The 11,665-nt window shown below is 47.0% G+C and overlaps 1 protein-coding gene across 4 annotated transcripts in view; it reads left to right on the plus strand.

Moving 5' to 3' along the window:
* Positions 1–11,665, plus strand: part of SLC4A10 (solute carrier family 4 member 10) — a 423,280-nt gene extending 411,615 nt beyond the window's left edge. For 3 of the 4 annotated variants that reach the window (XM_019522708.1, XM_019522705.1, XM_019522707.1), the window contains exon 25: positions 9,383–11,665. In XM_019522708.1, coding sequence (XP_019378253.1) covers positions 9,383–9,449 — 67 coding nt within the window. In that variant the 3' untranslated portion in view covers positions 9,450–11,665. The remainder of the gene's footprint in view (positions 1–9,382) is intronic. The other variant, XM_019522709.1, reaches the window with a different exon arrangement.

Genomic DNA, 11,665 nt, shown 5'->3' on the forward strand with positions numbered 1-11,665 from the left:
AATGGTCTGCAATGGTGGAGGAAGTGGCTCAGAGGAAGCGACTCAGTCCATAAAGTCCAATTGCGGGGGTCCTCTTTGGGTGGAGCGGGGTCGTCCGTGGTGGAAGAAACCTCTCGAAGTGCAGCAAAGCGGGGGGGCGGTTCAGGCAGTGCCCTCCGGGTCCGGTCCGGCAGCAGCTCGTCTGGTGGGGTCGGTGTACTGGCGGTGGCCCGTGATGTGCTGCACGTAGATGTCGCAGGACCAGCGGATGGTGTTGGACACCATGAGGCAGAGCATCAGCTTGGCGTAGCGGTGGGAGACGCGGCAGGCGCGGAGGACGCTCTCGTTGCTGGGGTCCCAGGCTCCGAGCATCCCCACGATGAGCGCGTCCACCGTCACATCATAGCCACGGCCCCTCAGGGTGTCAGCCAGCGGGGTGTACTTCTCCCGCTTGCAAGTCCGGGCATCAGTGAAGGCTTGGCGCCGGTTCTCGAAGGGGATGGTGACATCCACGATCATGATCTTCTTGGCCTCTTGGTTGGTGATGACGATGTCGGGGCGCAGCTGGCTCTCGCAGCCTACTACATTCAGCCAGGTTTATCTTAAACCAGTTTCAGACAGCTTCAGCTGGCGACTGGGTAGGCAGATGCACAGAGCTGTACTGTGCAGACCACCTCATCCCCTCCAATCCTTTCATGCTCTCAGGGCTAGGAGGAGGCACTATGGGGATAGTTTCCAGCATGTGAGACCTTGCAGAAACAGCCTCAGTAGCAGGAGCTACCTTTGCTCCCTGCAGTTCAGGTCAGGGGCTGGGAGGGGGCAAACAGTGGAAAAAGCAGGGCACATCAGGGCCTTCCTTCACCATCTTTAAGTGGCAGCAGCTAGATCAGAAATTCTCCACTTTTTTAGCCTCAAGCCCTGCCCCCCAAATCTTTTCTGAATTTAGATCTGTCTCAGTGATTGTCAACTGGGATACTGTGAAATTCAGAAAAGTGTGCTGCCAATTATAATCCAGAAAAAGTCTGGCCCAAAATCAAAATTTTGGGAGATCCTGCCCTATGGTTATGTCCAGTTTCTATACACCTGTTTCTGCCATGAATTTATCAAGATTCATCTTGAAACTGCTTAGATTCCTTGTCTTCCTACCTTGTTTGGAAGGCTGTTCCAAACTTTACTCCTGAAAGGTCAGAAACCTAATGTCCTGTTTAAACTTATTCATGGCCAGCTGGTATATACTTGATTTCTTTATCCTTCTAGGTACTTAACTCCTGAATCATCCTCTCTAAAGCCTTCATTTTTTATGGCTAAATGAATCTCTTCTCTCTGGTCATAGAGTCTCCATTCCTTCATCATCCTAGTTACCCTTCTGTCTATCTGTTTTCACTTTTAATCCATTTTTTTTCAGAACTAGATGACCAGAACTGTACACAATACTCTAAATGAAGTAATCAGTGCCTCATATGATACCAACACTTCCTTCTGCTAAAAATCCCCACCTAATTGATCCTAGGATTTTATCACACCGAAGAACTTAGTAAAGGAGACCTTTTCTTGTAAGCAATTTATTGAGGAGCTAAAATCCACTCTTAATGTTAGCTGTCAGATGAGATACATCATTGGCACTATTTCTATTGACTTGCCTGCACAGGGAGATTAGCATACAGTAGATGCGTCAACACCAGATGTGTTACTGCGCAGTTGCTTAATTTACTTCACAATAAGCATGAGCATCTACATGTGTGCATGCTTACTTCACAGTAAATTCCCTTAATTGTGCTTAAATTTGCTCCCCACAAATACCCAAATGCAGGCAGAAAATTTAAGTGTGATTAGTTACTGCTCAGGAACACATGTGTATACATGACCAGGCAACAAGTTTGCTGCTGGGTCTGCCCAGCCACTATGGCCAGCCACAGTGCTCCTGGCTGGGAGCCTGTCCTGCTCCAGGGCTGGGTTGCATCACTGGCAGCCCCTGTCTGCAGGCTTTAAAAGGCAGCAGCCATAATCTGCCCTGGGGCACACACCACAGGAGCCTAAGGGCACTGCAGGTTATATGTGTCTCCTGGGAAGGCCACAGCCCTGCTATGCCTGCCTCCCACCACCCCAGCAGTGCTGCTGAGCCTGTGGCTGTAGCCTCTGGTCAGGCCTGCTAGCCCCCAGGGCCACCTGTAGCCAGCTCAGTGCAGCAGGACCAGCACCACCTCCATGCTGCACACCTCCAGCAGCCTGCCCTGTGACTACAAGTGCTGCGGGGCATAACCTTAGCCACGTGTCTCCCAGTCCCATGCCATGCCCCTGTGCTGGGTACTGCTGGCAGCTGCCCAGAGCCAGCAACAGCATGACAGTCTCTCAGGGGTTCAGAGCCAGTGCGGGACCCACCATGTCCTCCTGATCCTCCCTGTCCAGGTCCATCCCCGCCTGCATGTGCACACCCATGCCATCCACCCAGGGCCCCAGCTGGAGCCAGGAGGAGGTTGATGACCTCATGGTGTTCTGGGGCAACATGGAGGCGCAGAGGCAGTTTAACTGGGGTGGGTTCTTTAATGCCCACATTTATGAGGCCCTGTCAGGTGGGATGCAGGAGCAAGGGTACTCCCAGTTGGCATGGAAATGCCACATCAAGGTCAAGGCCTTGCAGGCACAGTGGGTGGCTATGACCAACCACAATTGTTGGTCCAGTCGTGCATGCAAGACCGTGCCCTTTATGTGACAGCTAACCTGTATTTTGGCACCCTAGGACATAAGCTGCAGCCATGCAATTTATACTAGCATGGGCCCCTGAGCCCCCACCCCGTCCTGACCCCTCTGAGGGACCCTCAGGTGTTCAGCATCCTGACCAGCTCCCCTGATGCTTAATCCACTGGCAGCTTGGGAAGCCCTGGCCAGTGGCTGCCTTACCCACTGCATAGCTCCAGACCTTGCCACAAGAAATGTCTGGCCATGACACTGCTGGCTGTCAGCTGTACCAGCTCCTTTCTGGGGGAGGCCCCAGTCCAGGCACCAGTGTGCTGCACACTGCAGGCTAAGGACACTGGGAATAGCTGGATGCCATCACTAATGGGGAGAACTGCATCGAGTCACCAGCTTCACCGCCCTGACACATGGTAAGCCGTACATTGGTAGGAGGGCCCTTCCCCATCCCTGCCCCTGGCCCTAGCCCCTTCTCCCTACCTGGCCCACTGGCATTCCCCTGGCCCTGGGTTCCCCACTACAGCACACAGAGAGGAGGGACACAGTGCAAAACTTTATTGTGCAGCCTGCACCCCAACAGCTAGGCAGCCAGGGGCCTCTCACACCAATGCCAGTGGCAATGTCTTCCTCAGCAGTGGAGGCGGGGCAAGAATGTGTAGCAGTACCACAGGTAATCCTCCAGGTAGCAAAGGAGGTAGTGGAGCAGTTCAGGCTTCCCCCCACACTGACGTAGCTCGTGGTCCTGTACGAGGTGCACGGGTTCTCCTGAGGTACCATGAGGATCAGCAGCAGGAGGGCATAGTGGGTTGAGCACCTCTCAGCCTGCACAAACAGCTCATTGAACACCAGCCAGGGCATGCACAGCAGGGGGCATGCTTGGGGCAGCACAGCGGAGGGCCGGGGGGCAGCCCCAGGGCACTTCCTATAGGGAGGGTGGTGGCACAACCAGCTCTTCATCCCAGTCATCTGGGAGCCTCATGCGCCCCAGTCCCAGGCACTGTGGGCTGGGTGGCCTGCGGGGTGAGGTGAGGAATGGGGTCTGGAGCCACAGCAGCAGGTGCTGCCAACAGCCTAGCCTGTCCTGGGAAGGGGGTGGGGCAGGCAGGGTGCCTGTGCCCAGAACCCAGTGGGCCACCAGCCCCAGGGGGGCAAGCAGGGAGAAGGGGCTTGGCAGGTGGCCACCTGGGCCTAGGCCTGACCACCTGACTTACCATGGTCCCATGCATGGCTGGCTCCTGATCTGAGGTTGAGCAGTGCACAGCCCCTGGTGGAGGCCAAGGACAATGACTGCCAGACCCTGGACACCATCCTGGGCCTGGCAGTCTTGTGCATGCCCTAGCCCCACAGGCTCCCTGACAGCCAACTGCCACCCTCCAGTAGGCCCCCACCATCGTTGCTGTGGCTGCCATGGCCCCTGGACCCACAAGGGCACAGCCTGAGGCCAGGATACTGTCTGCCTGGCCTCAGGCTCTGCCCCCTAGGTGCTTCCATCCCACGGTCCCCCACTCTGGGACACAAAAACCTAGACTCTTGTAAATGGTTTTGAAACTAAGAGGGTTTTTTTATTGTAAGTAGGTGGGGAGGGTGGTGAAGGGTCTCTGTGTATTGGTGAGGGAGTAGGGCTGTAAGTGTTAGGGAGAAGGGAAGGAGCTCTATGTTGAGTGGGGATGATGGGAGGGAATAGGATACTGTGATAGGAATAAAGATTTCTTGTTTGGATCAAGAGTCCTGGCATGCGTATAGTGCTGAGGGTGGGCAGGGAGTAGGGGGTCTGTGGTGGAGCCAGCAGTGGTGGAGCAGGAGGGCTAAAAGGGGTGCACCAGAAGGTGGTCCACCAGAGCCTCCCACATCTGAGACCCTGCCCTCCAGTGGCAGGTGTGTGGCTCACCTGGGGCCTCACCAGGGGGCATCTGCTGCTGCCACTGCCACTGCTGCCACAGCTCATGCTTCTACTGCCAGGCTGCCTCTGCACACCATACCTCTTCCGCCCAGGCCTCATGGAACACCTCTCCCCAGACCTTGCAGATATTTTGTAGTACACAGGCTGCAATGATGACCTGGGGTAGGTTTTTTTTGACCATTCCAAGGTGGGCAGTGATGGAGTGCCAGCAGCTGATTAAGGTGGCCAAAGGCACAGTGGACCCGGCCCAATTAAAGTGGGCCTGCCTGGGATCCAGGTTGCCACTGTAGGACCTCATCAGCCAGGGAAGGAGTGGGTAGGCAGAGTCTCCAGTGAGCAGGGGTGGGACAATGGCACCCAGCTGCAGGTCTGCCACTCTGGCATGAAGTGTCTGCTCTTCATCAGCGTGGCCAGTCTGGAGTTTTGGAACATGTGGGTGTCAAATGCACTGTCTGCCCAGCTGGCACTGACATATGTGAATATCCTTTACCCCTGCAGCTATAATAGGGGTGGTATCCATGGGGCAGGCCCGTCACCATCTAAAGTCCCAATACACTGGGGTAACCCTGTAACTACTTCTTGGGAGGTCATGGACATGGAAGACAGTGTCTGCCAGTATGTCTTGGCTGACACTGCACACCTCCAGGACAGCCTTCTCAGCGATGGCCTTGCCTATGTGAAACAACTGCCCCACCTACTGCAGGCTGGCAGGTGTGGCCAGCTTGAGCAGTGCCAGGGCCAGGCGGGTGTCAGTGGAGAGGGCCAGGCACATTCTAGTATCCTGGCACTAAAGGCAGGGCCAGAGCTAGTGAAGCAGGTCTGTGAAGGTGGCCTGGGTAATCCAAAAGCCATTGATCTACTGCTCATGATCTCAGTTCTGCTGCCCCAGGTGCTGCCACTAGTGCTGGCGGGCATGGCGGGCCCAGAAGCAGTGGGGCTGGAGGCCCAGCAGGGTGATGGCAGCTCTGGTGGTGGCGTCCTGGAGCCTCTCATCAGTATTGTGGCTGGCAGCATTTGCACAGCAGTGGGGGCCCTGGGAGGGCATGCGGCAGGTAGGCAGATGTTGCTGCACATGGGGGAGCTGGCTGGGGTGAAATTGCCATTGGCCAGGCAACAGTTGGCATGGGGGGCCAGCAGGGTAACTCAAGTGGCTAGCAGGATCAGGGGACCCTGTTCCTCGCTACCAGAGCCAGGGGCTGGGGCAACTGTAGCGCAGGCAAGCAGAGGGGGTGCAAATACAGCTTCCACATGCTTCTTCTGTGCATGCCACACTGTTCCTCTGTGCACACAAACTGGCTGCCCAGAGAGCACAGGATGGGGCTGGGTTTTAAAGATGGCTGCCAGGTGCTGGCAGCTGGGGCTGGAGCCTGAAGCTCCCTCTGGTGGCCACAGGGGCACATGGCAAGGCTGAAGGCACCTGGCAGCAAATTTTCTGCCAGTTCCCTGCACATGTAGACACCTAGCCAAAATTGCTTACTGTGCAGTAAATCGAGTCATGGCTAAATGTGTGTGTAGACATGCCCAATGAGCTAAAGTGTGAATTGACAACATACTGGCTATTCTGCAGTAACTCCCCAGGTGACCAGTATAATTGTGCCTGAAGCTTCAGATAGTGGGTTCTGCTCTGCCCCACCCCCTTTTTTTTGTGGTGGTGGTGGGAGGCCTTGGGGTAAGCATTACCAAGGGCATCCTGTTGGTCCTGTTGAAGGGGTAAAGATAGGTAGGGCCACAGTGAGGGTAAGCCAGAGGGAGTGTGGTTAAGAGAGAGGGACACAGTCTTGGAAAGGAGGGCTCCTTATTTCTGCCCTCTACCATTGACTGAGGAAGGCCTAAAACATAAATCCTGAGCAAATACTCTAGCCACTTATGGAGGAGGATCATTTTGCTGCCATGTAGATGTCTAGCTGCCAGGACAAAAAAACCAAAAACAACTCTCCTCCCCACTACTAAGACGCATATGGCTTAGGCATTCAATAGGAAGCTGGAATCTGAGCACGCAGAATCTTGACACAAGATAAAATTTCCCATTGGAGCAATTGGGAAGCCACAAATCTCAGGCACAATGATCTAGTTCTGGAGGCATCTAAGGGTGAAGTTACACATTACACATATATCCGTGGTTTTCAACCTCTGGTATGCAGACCCCTGGGGGGGGGTCTACAGGCTATGTCTAAGGGGTCCATGAAAGATAACTATGATCAATAAAAAGTATGTGAATGGCCACACTTAAAGTTCAAAGGGGTCTGCACCTCCATTCAGAATTTTTTAGGGGTCTGCAAATGAAAAAAGGTTGAAAACCAGATTAATTTTTACAAAATGATTGAAAGGAATCCCAGCTATTGTGCAGCACACAGGCTGCAATGATGACTTGGGGGACGTTGTTCTTGGCCATTTCAATTTATTTTTATAAAATGAATGAAAGGAGTGCCACAGTCATTAATATAACTGATTTGACCATGCATTGTAAATTTTGTCTTTCATCCCAGACTAGCACAGGTTATGTAAGTAGTGCAATATTTGTTTCATTTCACGGTTGTCTAAATGTCTGCACAGTCAAATATCTGTGAAAAAAATCTACTGTAGCCACTGCAAAAATCTTCACTTTACTTGCTGGGTATTGCCCATTGAACTAAGGACACTTAAAATGTGAGTGTCTGCACATTAAAGCTTGCTGACTTGTGCAAAGTAAGTGACCTCTGAGCATCTGAAAGTTACGTCACTTCAGGCAAGGGTTAATGCTGGGCTGTGCTACTTAGCTTGTTTTAGGGTAACTTCAGCCTGTTCCAGGGATAAAACAAGCAATTTGCAGTCCTCCAACAACCCAGGATGCACCACTCTCAGCTCCCCTCTGCCCCCAAACTAGAGCAGGGGTTGAGCCCAGGCACCCTAGCTCCTGGCCATGCCCCTGTTCACCAGCCCTCTAGTGGCAAGACGGAGCTATGCAGGCAAGAGCCAATCTTAGCTCAACACGCGACTGCTCACAGCACATTCCAACTTTTAATACTGTTTAACATTTCACAGTTTTGTATGGGTGAAGTGTAACACATAACTCCACCTTAAGTGCTGTCCACTGAAATGTATGGGCAAAATAGTCATCTGCAGGGGCGCAAGCCTGTATGCTTGTGATCCACTGAAAGTACTGGAGAAATATTTACTTACATGGGTAATGTAGGATGCCTCCCTGATTCTGCTAGTGTATACTAGGACCTTGCCAGCAGCCATGCTTTAAATGCCTAGTGGGTGAAACAGGAGTTAGCCCTAAGCATTCACTTAGAAGTTAGTGAAAAGCAGGTAGTCTGCTATACATGTATACCCTCACTTATTGTGCACTTATTTCCCCATGTAGACATTACTGTGAGGTAATGAGGCAGACAGGTAAACACCCTATTCTAGACAGGGTGACCAATTCCTAGCTGAAATCAGTACCTTCTGGATGTTTCCAGAAGCACCCCTTGTAGCTGCCATAGCTACAGGGATAGATACTGTCAGGAATTAACTTTATCCTTGAAGAGCTGTTTGTATAAGGAAATCTATGCAATTGTGTGCAAATGGTTATGCACTCAAATTTTAGAGAAACAATTTTGGAGGTTTCTTTGAAAAATAGTCTCACCTTTTTGTAATTTTAAACTTTGCCTGTTTCATTCTATTAGGGGCTTGTTCCCATGGAGCTCAGTACATTACATATACTTTGCAGGTTGGTATTCCAGAAATATATACCATGAATTTGGTTGCCAGGCCAGGTTGAAGGTGTTGTTGAATCACCTGCACTTTGGAAACAGCTTCAAGTTTTTGCTAATGCAACTAAGGTCCACAGCAATTCTCTTTATATATAATGTGACTTTTTCTGGTGCAAGTGTTCATAAAAACAGGACTCTTGGCAGAGAGAAGAATATACGCTTCCAAATATTGCATACTGCTTTCTCAAGGCAAATCATCTCTATTTTCTAGTAAAATAATGCCAGAATTTGAGTCCAAGCTGTGAAAGGTTGTTCTTGTTACTGTTTTGCCAAAATCCAACTTGTGCATGGCTGGGATATACCGTTTAAAAACCTTTTCAAGTATGTGCTTAATCAGAGACTTGAAATAAAAAAAATAGTCTTGAAACTGGGTTTCTTCCTGAAGATAGGAAGATTGAGGGGTATGCATGGATAGGGACCTATCAAATTTGAGGGAGCTCCCCCCACTTTTGCAGGCAGAATGTGGAGTTTGGCAGCTATTTCACAAGTGGAAAATGGTGGCCTCTCCCCAACACCTCTGATTGACTGAGGCGGCCCACAGAGGCATTGCCTGCTTTTGCGGGCAATGCTGGATTTCATGAATTTCATGAACTTGCAATTTCAGTAGGTCCCTATGCATGGAATAATTATAAATTGGCTTCCACAGTATACCTTCTCATCAGGTAGGTTTTCTCATAAATGTAGATTGATGAAGGAGACTGCGCTTTGTAGCAAAGAATTACTGTGACTTCTTGTTTGTGCCATTTTACAAAATGCTGGTATTGTCTCAAAACTGCACCATTATCTTTGTTTTAAATAAACATTAACAGTTCTATTTGCCAACAAACTTGGATCAATCTTTGCTTGCATGCTTGCTGATGTGTATGTCTGTGCATTTTCAGTTATTCTCTTATTTACTAAAATGCTGGTGATGTCTTCTGTACCATTCAACACAGCAATGTTCACTCTTGCTTCCCAGTTTGTGCCATACAGCATGAAAAGTAAATACAAACAGAATCAGTGCTGTTTTTTTCAGCTAAAACACTAGCAAGCATAATAGCACTATTTTAATAGGTACTCTTTATTTTCCTTTTAGTGCTGAAATCAGAAGAGAGAAGAAAGCTGACTCAGGGAAAGGTGTTGACCGGGAGACTTGTCTATGACTTGTTCTTCAATTTATTTTTACAAAATGAATGAAAGGAGTGCCACAATCATTGATATAACTGATTTGACCATGCATTGTAAATTTTGTCTTTCATCCCAGACTAGCACAGGTAATGTAAGTAGTGCAATATTTGTTTCATTTCACGGTTGTCTAAATGTCTACACAGTCAAATATCTGTGTAAAAAAAATCTACTGTAGCCATTTCCAAAATCTTCACTTTACTTGCTGGGTATTGGACATTTAATCAGTATGGATTTCATGCCATCAATTTAGTAAGCAAAGTTTCTTGCAAATTTTATTTAATTGCTAGTAGGCTTGTACTGTATTTTACTACTTTACCTGTGTGCAAATCCTGAATATCTAATTTCATTCCAGACTAACTTGAAACAGAGACTCAGTTCTTTTTTTATTTTTACAACTTAGCTCTAATAATTTAAGGAGACCCAAATTAACAAGTAAGAACCAATTGTAAAGATATTTTTAAAATAATAACTGGCCTGACCCTGCAACCGTGCATTAGGATATTCCTTACCCATGTGAGTTGTCCCAGTGAAATCAAGGATTACTCATGTGAATGAGGATTGCAGGATCACATCCTATATTTGTGCAGTTTTCTTGATTTAAAACTGAATATTTAATATTCAATTTTTTACATAACTGGAACCACAAAGTCATATCCTATATATATGTTCTTGCACCTTGTTTGAAAAATCACATCTGTTGATGTGAAATATTCATACAGTATTTGCTAAAAATGCAAGCTGTGATTACAATATCCAATAATGTACTGTATTAAATGTTGCTGTGGTAGGTCAAACCTGCAGTATAATGTTAATGAACCCATTATTTTATATTAGTGGGAGTTTTGTAGATATAAAGCTTTACCAGAAATATGCAGTTTTTGACCCTCCCAGTGGTGATCAGTTATTTCTAGTTTACAACCTAATATACCACCCACAAAATTACACATTAAATTGCATATTTATTCTTCTACTAGCAATCATGTATTTCTCTACTCTAGAGATGAATAATGTATTAGAGACTTAGAGGTGTCCTCCTGTTATTTTTGTTACAGGCAGTTTTCACTCTTCCATTAAATGCATGTTGATTAAAAATAAAGCTCAACATTGCAAATTAAGACATGGCTTAAAGCCATTACAAATAAGTCTTTCCAGTACATACCAAACAGATTTTGCTATGGACCCGATTCTTACTCAAGCCAAATTTCTGTGTAAACAAGGACTGCAAGATCAGGCTTTCAAAGCATTATTCAAAGTCACTATTTTTACTTTTTTATTTTTTTAAAACAAATTTTAAAATGATTAAGGAATTCTAAGTCCTAGGAATGAGGCAATAGTTTTGCAGTCTCTACAGTAATTAATTTATAGGGCTTTAAGGTTTCTTAGTTTTTCCATTATACTAATAATCTCTTCATGGAGCTGACAGGAATGATTTTTTCATAGCCAATGTGGTCAACACATTAAAACATTCCTTTTAACTCTGTTTTTACTAATTCAGCCACTGCAGAAAAGACTGTAACTGCATTCTGTTGCGTTGCAAATAAATAGGCTCACTGTTTTAAACTCTACTGAGTATTATTAAAGCCCTTTAAAGGTCATTTTTATGGAAATTATATTTAATGGATGCAAAGAAGGATTTACATTTACTAAAACTATTGTTTGTATTTATAAATTTCTGAATAAATACAGATGCATTAAGGTATAAATGCTTTGGTTTTGTGTACTTGATACATTGTAACATTCCAATTGTTTTAAAATTAGAATAGAAGTATAATACCAGTTTGTCCCTGGAAGCAGCCTGCTGGTGTTTTAATATGTTGCTGACTTTCTGTTACAGATGATCAAAATGTATTTGAAGTTTCACATGACCAACTCTTAGGATATTAAGAAATCAGTGTATTCAATGGCATTCTGTACTTCTGTTCAGTATTTGAATATTTTTTTACAGTCATTCAGTTCTTGTGTGGATTTTAAAGCTACTTCAATGTTAATCTCAACATTTTGAAACCACACACAATATAATGCAAATGTAGTGTTATATATTTACTTCTAATTTCGTATTCCTGGTCAAAACTACCAAATTTCATGGATGTAATTTATTATAAAAGTTTAAGTAATGTGAACATGTGAATAGACTATTGTGTTTTTCACAAATAAGAGATGTTATGTGGAAATAAATATTTATCCTAACTAA

Source organism: Gavialis gangeticus, unplaced genomic scaffold (genome assembly GCF_001723915.1).
Source record: "Gavialis gangeticus isolate Ggan-Ray unplaced genomic scaffold, GavGan_comp1, whole genome shotgun sequence".
Taxonomy (NCBI): domain Eukaryota; kingdom Metazoa; phylum Chordata; order Crocodylia; family Gavialidae; genus Gavialis; species Gavialis gangeticus.